This window comes from Macrotis lagotis, chromosome 3 (assembly GCF_037893015.1).
Source record: "Macrotis lagotis isolate mMagLag1 chromosome 3, bilby.v1.9.chrom.fasta, whole genome shotgun sequence".
In the NCBI taxonomy this organism is placed as follows: domain Eukaryota; kingdom Metazoa; phylum Chordata; class Mammalia; order Peramelemorphia; family Peramelidae; genus Macrotis; species Macrotis lagotis.
The window spans coordinates 233568346-233580754 of record NC_133660.1 but is presented as its reverse complement, the minus strand read 5'-3'; the positions used below and the strand labels follow the sequence as shown (position 1 = coordinate 233580754).

The 12409-nt window shown below is 41.5% G+C and overlaps 1 protein-coding gene across 1 annotated transcript in view; it reads left to right on the top strand.

Annotated features, from left to right (window-relative positions):
• OTOG (otogelin) overlaps positions 1-12409 on the top strand; it is a 100852-nt gene that overhangs the window by 45057 nt on the left and 43386 nt on the right. Inside the window, exons 25-31 of the mRNA XM_074231609.1 lie at positions 3597-3704; positions 5617-5755; positions 6316-6450; positions 8531-8677; positions 10065-10184; positions 11387-11503; positions 12152-12308. Coding sequence (XP_074087710.1) covers positions 3597-3704; positions 5617-5755; positions 6316-6450; positions 8531-8677; positions 10065-10184; positions 11387-11503; positions 12152-12308 — 923 coding nt within the window. The remainder of the gene's footprint in view (positions 1-3596; positions 3705-5616; positions 5756-6315; positions 6451-8530; positions 8678-10064; positions 10185-11386; positions 11504-12151; positions 12309-12409) is intronic.

Below are 12409 nucleotides of genomic sequence, written 5' to 3'. Positions count from 1 at the left end.
TATATTTCAATGTAATTGGTATCCTTTTAATTCTTAATTTTTTTTATTCGTTTAAGAACATCATTATTAGAAGTCATTCCTAGGCTTCATTGCATTGCTAAAGGGATTCAGAACAATAAAAATGGCTAAAACCCCCCACCTTAGAGGATGCCCAGTCTGACTCAGAATCCTGGGACATGCCTCTCTTGGCATCTCAACTTGCTTGCTTCTGGATAGATTGTTGGTTAGGTTTTAGACATTCAGGCCTGGGAAGTAGTTGTAGAAATGCTCTGGCCAGCCTTCTGGGCTGGATAGTTTTGGGGTTCTACTGGAGCAACTATTCCTGGGTCAACTCTAGAGCTCATTATGTCTTGGCCACATCTGTGGGTCCTGGGACCAGAACATAGAATCATAGACTGAGAATCTTAGGACTAGAGGGATCTCCGGAGGGCATGAGAGTGAATCTCATTCCTGATCAAGAGAACATTCAGCCTTTACTTAAATATCTCCTACTTGAGGAATTCATACTATCTCCCCAAACAGACTATTCTAATATGGGACAGCCCAGAAAGCTGAACAATACCTTCCTATACCTCCATGTTCTTGTTTTTTCTCTGAGGCCAAGCAATACAAGTTTACTACTTACATAAAGAACAGGGGCCAGATCTTCCCTTTATTTGTTCTTTGACTATTCCCCTTCTCTCCCCATATCAAACTCTTCCTTTTAGCTGGAATTCCAGGCCACTTTTTAGCTTTACCTTTTCTATAATCAGAGTTTTGGAGCCATCTATCCTGCATGCATACACAAGGGTGTAGTATCTTATGTGATAGTAACAAGCCCTATCATAATAGATAGTATTTATATGTCAAATATGTAACAAGCCCCATCATAATAGGCAGTATTTGTTATCTATCACGAATATTAATAATAATCTCCATCATAATAGACAATATTTATATATCATATGTGTTAGCAACAATCCCTATCATAATAGATAGTATTTATATAGAACTTTAATGTTTGCAAAGCACTTAACATTTAATTCGCTCAGTGATACTATAAGGTAAGTGCTATTATTGTATCCATTTTATGAAGGTTAAGAAACTGAGACTGAGGAAAGTCAAGGGACTTGTGTGAGTTCATAGGAGCGCGCCTAAGTGTCTGAAGCAAGATTCAAAGTTGGGTCCTCCTGACTCCAAATCTAGCTCTCTATCCTCTGAGCCATCTGGCTCCCTAGTGTTCTCCACATCATTCTCCATATGTTCAAATGGGATGAATGTGCTGCATACCATGAGTCCTGGTGTATGCTAACACTGCATTCTGAGATTGCAAGAGGTCCTTGAATTATTCTTCATGTATTCTCATAAAAAATGACATTTTATGACCTGTCCCTGGGGTGAGATGTCTCATGGGAGATTTTATTGTTTGTTAAAGTTCAGTGTGATCTAAGTCCTGATCTATAATCTTTAAACTGTGTCCTTTAGGCCATATTAATGTCATCTGTCACTTTGATGAGTGCTAGGGTCTGACTCAAGCTGTGGAATAGAAATGGCATGGTGCCAAAATCTGGGCAGTTAATTCCTAGAATTCTACCTAAAACAATATGAATGGATAGAAAAATGAATGAATGAATGATTAAGTATTTATTGATCTCTTACTATGTATTAAGTATTATACTAGGTAGTGGGCATACAAACTTAAAAGCAGAGACAGAACTTGCCTTCAAGAAGGTTACATTTTAATAGTGAGAGAAAATACATGTAGGGAAGAAGAAATCAGTGATGGGGCATTTTGTTTCTGAGTTACAGGGATGAGGGATAGGCCACAATGGAGTAGCTTGATACATTCCTTCTTGTGAAAATAATAGAATTTATTGGATCTAAGTTCCATAACTGGAGGGAGAAGGGAGTTGGGATGTGTCTATTATAGCAAGGCAGTTGACAAGACTGTAGAAAAGGTGATTGGTAAGTTGGGGATGAAGTGAAGCATCACTGGGGTCTTTCAGAAATAATGGATCAGGAATGACATTCACATTCAGGACAGCAGAAATGGGAACTTATGACCTTTGGAGGCCTCAAGGACTCAAACCTGAGCCCACAAATCAAATTAAATTGAATCTATTAGAGATAGATCAGTTCACCCTTGTATGAATGGAAGCAATAGGATCAAGAAGGGACCTAAATTGGAACTGGGATTGAATATCAAAGGATTGCTGCAAAGACCTCCTCTGTGTCTAAGAACTGAGCAGAAATGCAGAAACTCAAAGGCACACCCTAGTTCTAGCATGCCCCTGCCATCCCTAGGCTCCTAAACATGGGATGACTTGATGACTGATCTATGTGTGCTTGTGGACTGGGGTTAGGTATGCATGCTGCCCATCCCAAATTATACATGTAGTCAAATGCTTTGCACACACAGGCACAATACTCACACTCATTCTATGTATCTAAGTATTTATCTGGACAAATGTACTAGTCAGATTATTGGAGAGCCCAGGACTAGACTGAGCATGGAATTACCCCATCTCAGACAGTTGATGCCTAGGTCTAAGAGAATGAATGAATGAACAAAAGAAAAAGTATTTGTCTTACTCTGTTCTAGAAATATAAAACCAAGACAGTTTCAGTTTTAAGAAACCTTATATTCTAAAAGGAGGAAACATTGATGATTGATTGATTGATCTTTGTTCTTTATTTTTGAAGAAGACCATAATATCAGGGAGATGATGCCATTTGAGTGAGGGGAACTGTGCTAAGTCACCAGCCTCACTTTCTCCTTCAAAACCATCTGGGTACAATGGTCAGATATGGATCAGGACAACTGGAGATGGCCCTGAATGCAAGGCAATCAGAGTTAAGTGACTTGCCCAAGGTCACACAGCTAGGAAGTGTCAAGTGTCTGAGGCTAGACTTGAACTCAGGTCCTCCTGACTCCAGGACCAGTGATCTATTCACTTTACTACTTAGCCAGCAGTCAATCAATCAATTCTGAGAGGAGGGAAACAGCATATATGTGTGTGTGTGTATGTATATATATATATATATATATATATATATATATATACATATATACTAAAATGATGAATGAAAGGGGAAGTCAGAGAGAGGGTTGTCCATTGTAGATGGCATTCCAGAAGGTACAGATTTATTCACTGACATTTATTAAACCTTGTGATGTTTAAAAAGTTTGAAAGACATAATTTCTGATAGGTTAGTCATTTTATTAATAATGCTAGTATTTTATTAAAAGGTCAGGTCCTCTCACGGTGGGGGTTCATAGTTTATATGCCATTGGAAGAGGGGTTCCTGTGTCTAGCAATCAACTGGTTGGTTAACAATTAGTAAGAAAATGAATACTACAATTAAAGATTGGACTTATTCTAATGAACTTGATTGTCCTTTACTTCTAAGTTACTCAGTATAGGGCAATCTATTCACCTAGACTCAAATATAGTCAATTCAGTAGGTAACTTAGAATTGGGTAGTCTAGAGGCTGGAGAGGCTGGAGGCCTGGCCAGAGACCTGCCAAGAACCACTTGGAGTACCTGGGTCCTGCTCCACCTCTTAGAGGTATGGCCACCTGATGTCTAAGACTATGTCTGCATTTCTGTCTGCAGGTTGGTGAAACACGGAGATGAGTGCTTTGTGCCAGATGAGTGCCCATGTTCCTGGAAGGGGAAGGAATACTTCCCTGGGGATATGGTCAATTCTTCCTGCCATACCTGGTAAGCTGACAGTAGCCACCCTTCCCATAGTCCAGCCCTCAGGATATATACACTTTGCAGAGTGACCCAGGGCTCTCTGGGATGCTTGACAGGTCTTTCTTTTCCTCTCACTGTCTTTCCATAATACTTGTCAACGTGTCTGCACATCTGTGCATTTCCGTGTGTTTTGTGTGTGTGTGTGTGTGTGTGTGTGTGTGTGTATGTGTGTGCAACTTGAATCCCATAATATGAGATCAAAGTACCTGATTTGAGTGGCCCTGCTCTGGGATCAAGGCTGGGACTTTCTATAGGGTTATGAACAACCTTGAGAAGATAGGTAGATGGTTGATTAGTCTCTTGTGTTCATATTGGTTTTTGACCTTCCCTACCATTCATTGATTTAAAAAGAAGTCTGAGAATTACCTAACTCTCAGCTTTGGCATCCTGGAGAAAACTGTAAAATCCTCCTAAATCTATGAACAAACCCCTCATATGCCCATAGTGGTCCCCTAAAGCACCCCTTCTCTGTTTCAGACCTGGGGCCAGCTCTCTCTCTTTCTCAAGGGGCAGAAACAGTAATTTCCCCTATCCCTCTGCAATTGCACTAGACTCCAAGGCAGGGAGTTGTGACCATTGCTTCCCTCAGGTCTCCTCTAGGAGGGATCCCTCAAACTCTAGGGATTTTCAGGCCCCTTCACAGTTGCTCACCTGTTGCTAGATGCTCCATCTCTTCCCCCCACTCTTAGCTAAGCCTACTCTTAGCATCTCCCTGTCCCTGTGCTGACTGCTGCCTCCCTCTGCCTCTTGTTAGATCCTCAGTATCCACCTTCTCCATCCACCCTGACCCTGGCAGATGCTCTGGTTAACTACTCAGCCACCCCCACTCCATCTCTACTTGGTGGGCAGGTAAAATTAACTCATATCCTTCAGCTGCCTTTAGCAGTTTTGTCTCCCCTTGAATCCTTGCCCCACCTTGTCCTGGAGAGAAGCATTGCTCTTGCTCAGTTGCTGGCAGCAGCAGCAGCAGCAGCATCAGGAGACCTGATATCTTCACATTGCCTTCCTCCTCCTGTATCCTTCTTCCACACCCCAACAGACCTAAGGGATTGAGGCTATTTCCTTTTTTCTTGTTCTGGAAGGTCAGATCAAAGACACAAGTCCTGTAGAGAAGGGCTAGGAGATCCTCTCACTTTTGGAAAGAGTCTGAGCTTGGCTGGGTCAGGCTGGTGGAACTACAATATGCCAGAGATTCAGTTCATTAATTATTTTCTATGTACAGCGAATGCTCCTTTGTGGTAGGGAGAAACATGGTAGGAGAGGAGCCTAGAATTATATGTGTAATATTGGAAGCTGAATGAGAGGTCTCCTAGGTATCCCACCTTTTCCTCCTCTCCTCTCCACAGAAGAGCCCTTCCCATGTGACCAGAGAAAATCAAGTTCAGCAAAGAGATGATGTGTGTGTGTGTTGGATGTGTCTGAAACCCTTAGAACCATCCCTTCTCTTCCTTCCAATCAACCAGACTGCTTTGCATAATTAATCCATTTTCAATGAGCTAAGGAAATTTTTTTCAAATGACCAATTTTGTCATCCTCATTGGGGGGGGCGAGGGAGAGAGAGAGAAACAGAGACACAGAGAGACAGAGATAGAACTAAAGACAGAGACAGAGAAAGAGACAGAGAGAGACAGAAACAAAGAGACAAAATCAGAGAGGGAAGGAAAAAGAGAGAGACATAGAGACAAATAGAGTTACAGAGACAGATAGAGGAGGATGGGTTATATATGTTTAATATGTGTGTATGATGGGGTCATTCTTGTAAGTGGGGACAAGAAAGATGAGTGGAAAAGATAGTATGATAATTAATCAACCAGAAGAATAGGCACAATGGAGAAATAGCTGAACTGGATTGCTAATAAGCCTATTTCCCTTCCAGCGTGTGCCAACACGGCTCCTTCCAGTGTACTTTCCAGCCCTGTCCTGCTACCTGCACTGCTTATGGTGACCGACACTATCGAACATTTGATGGACTCCCGTTTGATTTTGTGGGGACTTGTAAAGTGCATCTGGTGAAGGTAAGCACGTCTGGATCCTCTGTCCTCCAGCAGTCTTCTATGACTCACTTGGGAAGTCTAAGGACAGAGTGGAAGTTTCTGGTATTGAGTAAGTCTCTGCCTGAGTCCAGCTCTGGCTATAGGGTCCAGTGCCCAAAAGAATGGGAATGAATTTCAAGGGCTTGGCATCAGGGACAGTTTATGTGTAAACTAAATAGATAACTACCTGTGAGATCATTTAAGTTGGATCCTCCATCCCAAAGAATCAGCAACACTGATTATTTTTTTGCCATTATAGCTTACTTCCTTTAGTGTCTTCAGCTATCCCTGATCAAAACACAGATGTACTTAGGAGGGATCACACAGTTAATTTGGGGAGAAGACAAGGGTTCCCTGATAACTTTTTCAGTTAAACACCTTAAGCAGAAGTGAATCGGCCAGGGAAACTATCAGAGTGATATGGGAGGGAGGGAGGGATTTTTCTAGGAGGGGTATCTGGAGAGGTAGTGTCAATAGCCTGGAGCAGCAGTGACCCCTCTGTGCTTCTGATGGAATTGTGTTTTTCTTCAATTTTCTCTTAGAGTACGTCAAATTTCAGCTTCTCTGTCATTATGGAAAATGTCAACTGTTACAACACTGGAATCATCTGCAGGAAATTTATTTCCATCAATGTTGGGAACTCTCTACTTGTGTTTGATGATGACACAGGCACTCCTGTAAGGTTAAGCCTTGGTGATGCTATGGTGGAAGGATAGGGAAATACACAGACTGGGTATCATCTGGGGATTGCTGGGGCTTGTCTGTCCTGTTTTGAATTGACTCAATCAGAGGCAGGTTAAGCTGAGGAACATGGAAGTCAAGGTCAAAATGGAAGGTCAGTTCAGTAGCACAGTTGTCAGGGAGGGGAATAAGGAGAACTGAATTCTGGTCCTATACAACTTTAATTGAATCACTTCCTCTTTCTCTTTCTTGGTTACTTCTCCTAAAGGAGAAAGATGGGGGTATGTCTCTCATGCTCCATTTGAAAGACAGCATGGTGTAGTGGATAATGTCCTGGGCTTAGAGTCAGGAATCCCTGACTTGAAAACCTGCCTCAGATCTTTATTATCTTTGTGACCTTGAACAAGTCAATTCACTTGTGTTTCCTAATCTGTGAAATGCGATCAGACATGGTGACCAACACAATCCCTTTCTGCTCTTAATCTATGCTCCTAAAATCTTTGACCTTCTGTGAATCAAAGTCAGGTTACAAGATGGAGGTCAGAGCTTTAGAAGTCAAAGAGTGAGAGGAGTAAAAATAACAGAAAGGTAGACCAGACAATGACAAGTGCAGGGATTTGTCCCTGTCATGGACCAGGTGAGCTGTGACTGCAAGGCTCCAAGAGACATAGCCCTTTAATGGAAATTCAAATAACAGTGCTTTCCATTACCTGTCTCACCCACTGATTATATCTGCTTTGTGGTTTGGGAAATAAAGACCTCTGAAACCTCACTGGTCTTATGGTTGCTCAGAGCATGGTGGGAAGTTTTGCCAATGGGCAGTCAAATCTACCAGAGACTTGGTAAAAGCAACTTCAGAGTCTGTTGCCTTGCTTGACTTTGGCTGTGGTCAGACTTGGGGTAAGGGTGGGAGAGAGCTGGGACTAGGCCCTCAGTTCTACCTGACCCCACCTTATTATTCCAGCAGACATTGTCTTTCTTCACTTCCAGTCTTATTGGTCTTGTCTAGTGCATGGGCAGGGCCTGAAAACTAGGCTAAGCTCCAGGGCTAGAACAAATTAGAGTACAGATTAGAATATTCAAACTATGGGGTCAAGGTCCTGACTAGAAACAAGGGCTGACAGACATAAATACCAGAGGGACAAGGTCCTGACAGAAGAGAGGAGGTCCTGATAGGAAGGGAAAAGTGTAACAGGAGCCTATAGATTTGTCTAGTAGTTGAGAGAGAGAGAGAGAGAGACAGAGACAGAGAGAGAGAGAGAGAGAGAGAGAGAGAGAGAGAGAGAGACAGAGACAGAGACAGAGAGAGAGAGAGAGAGACAGAGACAGAGACAGAGACAGAGACAGAGACAGAGACAGAGACAGAGACAGAGACAGAGACAGAGACAGACAGAGACAAGGAGGCACCTAGAACGCTTTGCTAGGCCTAGGGAACTAAGAAAGAGTTGATATTCTTAGGTTCTCTCAGTTAAGAACAAACCCATAACTTAAAACAAAAAAATTTTAGAATAAAGTTTATTAAGTTGTATGCAGGAAGGAAAAGCAAAAATAGGGGTAGCTTGCTCCCCTTGATCCTGACAACATAGTAACATCACTGTCCATGGTCTAGGTGAGTCTTTGGGTTTCTTGGGTTAACCATCAAGGATCCCACTTCTGATACCAAATTATTGGCTAATATGAAATCCAGAAGTGAACAAAGTTTTAGGAAGTTTATTGAGCCATTCAGCAGAGGGGGTGCCAAAAAGGGACGAGCCCCTTCCCTATATCTCTATGAGTTACATATTATTTAGATGCAAATAGAGGAATTAGGAAGCAGCTGCTCAGCATGGAGGTAGTTTCCAGATAAGACACATCATTTGCCGAGATATAATGGGAAGATAATTCTTACATTCCTTGCTACAATCTCCAACTCCCCTGGAAGGCTTCTGGTATCAGCAAAACCTGGACCTCTGAAGTTAATCATTAACTACATCTGGTCTATAAGCAACCAGTTCTGTCTCCCAGTCATATAGGGGTGGATTAAAATAGTTCACAAAAGTTTACCCACAATACTGATTGGTTGACTGTTCCAAACAGAGCCCCGTGAGCTTCCTAGATGAAAATCAGGAGATACACATGTGGCGAGTGGGATTTTTCACACTGGTGCATTTTCCTCATGAGCATATCACTCTTCTGTGGGACCAACGGACCACAGTGCATGTGCAAATGGGGCCTCAATGGCAGGTAGGCAACACCATGGAGCTAGTGATCTCTGACCTTGGCTCTTCAGTCAAAAAGCAGGATAATAGAACTAAATTCAATTAAACTCATTATTTACAATTTATTGTAAATTTATTTTATTTATTACAATTTATTTGTAAAAAATCACAATTTATTAATTGTAAAGTAATTTACTGGGCACTGGAGCTATAAAGACAGAAATGAAAACATCTCTGCCCCTAATTTCTGCCCCTAACTCACTCAGAAATCAAACTATTCTTTAGATGATCGTCTGGTCCTGAGAATTTAAAGAAAACGGTCTGTTCCTCTTTTCTTTTCTCCATCCTTGTGTACTTCTCATTCTTATCCTAACCCCTTGAATTTCTTTCATATCACTTCCTTAGACTGTGTTCTTTCTTCACCTCTCCTTCCAGAGAGAATATTAGGACTAGAAGAGACCTTATATTGTGGTAAAAATCCAAACTATGATAAAGAGAAACTGAGGCACAAAGTTCTAAGCATGATCAATTTATTGGAAAGGTTAGCAATTGCAGATAAAAGGGATTCAAGACTCCTCAATAGCCAATATTGCACCTGATAGAGCAGATCTTTTATTCCAGTTAAGAGGATAGAAGTACAAAAATAGTCCAGTGATGCTGACTACTCCAAGATTGTGATTGGTCTGACACAGAGAGCTGAAGGATAGGTTTGTATTTGACTTAAATCAGAGAAAGGATTTCCATAGCCCATGGAAAGGGGAAAAATACAGAGCTGACTAAAATCTGAAAATTCTCATAGTGGGCAAATCCTTTACCTTGTTAATTCATATCCCCTCTGTGGTCAGCAAATTCACAGATTTTAGTTTCAGCTTAAGAGAGCTCAAGCTCACATAATGAAAGGGTCAGTCTTTACATAGTAGATTCATCATTAATACATAATAAATTTACTAAGTCTTAGTAAAACAATACAAGATAAAGTGGAGTTTCAAGTTTCAATTTCTCATTTAGAAATCATTTTGACTCAATTGAGGGTCAAGAGTCTTAGGTTCCAATTTCAGTCCATTTGAGTGTCTTCATCTGTATAGTGGAATTGAATTAGATAATTGCTAAAGTTATTTCTAGCTCTAGCATTGGAGAATTATAGATTGTCTGTACCTTTTTATGTTTCCCAAACTCACCATTATTTTTGTACAATCTCTACCTACCATTCTTTAACCTTCTTACCCTGTCCTCTCCCCAGGTTGCTGGTGGATTTGGGGATTATTGCATGATAATTTCTTTATGTTGAATGATCAAATATTTGAAAAGATATCATATCTCACAAGAAGGGAAGAACAGGTTTATGACTGAACCTTATATCTATGAAGAATCCCTGGATTTGTAGTGGTGAGTGATCTCTACTTTTTCTTTAGGGGATGCTAACTGGACTCTGTGGGAACTTTGACTTGAAAACAGTCAATGAGATGATGACCCCAGAGAACTTGGAGTTAACAAATCCCCAGCAGTTTGGCAGCAGCTGGGCTGCAGTTGAGGTAAATATCCTCTGAATGTGCTCTTTCTCTAGACAGAATCTGGGACACTTTTCAGTCCTCTCCAACCTCTCACCCTAGGACCACATTTCAAATCCTGAGTTCAAGGTTATCATCTATTCAAAATACCATTCATGAGCACAAGAGAGTCAGTGACCATATGGGAAAAGGCATGTGGCATAAAAGTAATAATTTAAAAGGACTTTTTCTTATACTTGAATGCAAGGTATATAACATCCATGAAGATGAAGGTCCCTAGAATGAAAAAGGCATATTTAATTGGAATTTAATTTGAAAGCTAATCAGAGGCAGTATTGCATAGTAGATAAAGTACTAACCTCAGTCTTAGGAATACCTGTAATTCAAGTTTGCCTTGGCTCATACTAGCAGAGTGACCCAGTGCAACTCATTTAATCCCTCAGGCAATAGAAAATTTTTTGGTTCTACTTCTATCAGGAGATGAAATTTTTTCATCAAAGATTTCTCTGAATGACATCAAAGGTCCAATCCATTTCCCTCTATTTGAACATCAACTAAGACCTCTTACCTGGAGATGATTCCTCCCTGGCCATTGCCCTGATTCATGGAAGTGGGCTAATTATACAGATGTTCAAGCCGGTGCTGTTCCCTTAGATCCCCCTCTCCCCCACCCAAGTACACATCCCATGTCTTCCTCATCCTCTAGTTTGATGAAATAGTAATGAGAGGATAGCCCATTGGCCAGAATGACCTTTAAGACTTTCCATCTGGTTTCTTCTTTGGAATCAATTGCATGACTGTGGCAAAGGACCATCCAGCCCGGCATGCCCACAACAGAGAAGATGCTTTGGTATTTGAGCAAAACAGGATTGCAGGGTCAATAGAAATGTGAGATGAACAAATTTAGAGACATCTCTATTGCTCTGCTCAGCCACAGGCAGATATATTGTACTTTGACTGTAACATAGTGATGTCATGTTAGGTCTCTTTGAGAATGAAGGACAACAACCAACAAGCCATACCATTGGAATTTATTGATCACATCCAATGCTGGATATTACCCTGCCATTAACAGTTTGTTAGTAGCTTAGAATATTTCAGCAGAAAGAACTTTGTTCAATGCAGGGACTGGTGATTGTGCTAAAAATCAATGTTTGCTGTCATCCCTTCCCCTGAAGTCTTTGGGTAGAGGATGGGAGTCATTGATTCTATCTTCTTACTCTTAGTGCCCAGACAGTTCTGATTCTCGGGATCCATGTAGCTTAAATCCCCTTCGGGAGCCATTTGCTAAGAAGGAATGCAGCATTCTGTTGAGTGAAGTCTTTGAAACCTGCCACCCTGTGGTGAGTAAGACCAGAGGTCCAATGTACTATCCGATGTACTGGCCTCAGGCACATCCTGGGGGAGGGGCACATCTAACCCAATCCAGACACTGCATCTTTGTCTCTTGACTTCAAGAATATTCAAACCATACTATTTCTATTTCCATTCTCTATTAGAAGGCTCTAATAACTATCCAATATTCTGCATGTTACAGCATAAATCTGTCTTTTAATGCTATTTAAAATGATTGGTTACCCTGCTCGGTGAAAATGCTTTACAGCCTTAAGGCCATTCCTTAGCATTCTGTGAGTAGCCTGTCACACTTTCCTCTCTCCTTATATCATTCTCTGAACCTTGGAACCAATAGAGCATTAATCAAGAAAGAGGGTTGGATTTTTCTGGATTAATTTTCTCTGAGAACCAGGCTCTTGACTGCCAAATCCTGGACAGTTCCTTTTTTGAAATCTCAGAGTAGCTGTAGTTCTTTCCTCTGGGTGGCCCCTGAGTCTTCTCCCTTATGGTCCATCAACTTGAAGCATAAACATTGCTTCAAGAGGGTGGCAGGGCTCTCACACTTATTCACCCCCTCCTTCCTGTTGGCTTTGGTAGCTCTTCTGGGAGAATCCAACTTAACAGTTTCTACTTTGGTTCATTTTTTTATCCCTCAGGTGGATGTCACCTGGTTTTATTCCAATTGCTTGACAGACACATGTGGTTGTAGCCGAGGGGGAGATTGTGAATGCCTATGTACAAGCTTGTCTGCCTATGCCCACCAGTGCTGCCAGCATGGAGTTGTCATTGACTGGCGTTCTCCTCGCCTCTGTCGTGAGTGTCTATCCTGGGCAAGTCTTTTCTTTTCTGGGTTCTTGACCCATCTGTGTAGAGTGGCCCCAGAGGCAACAAGAATCGTGTATGCCAATGCTGCC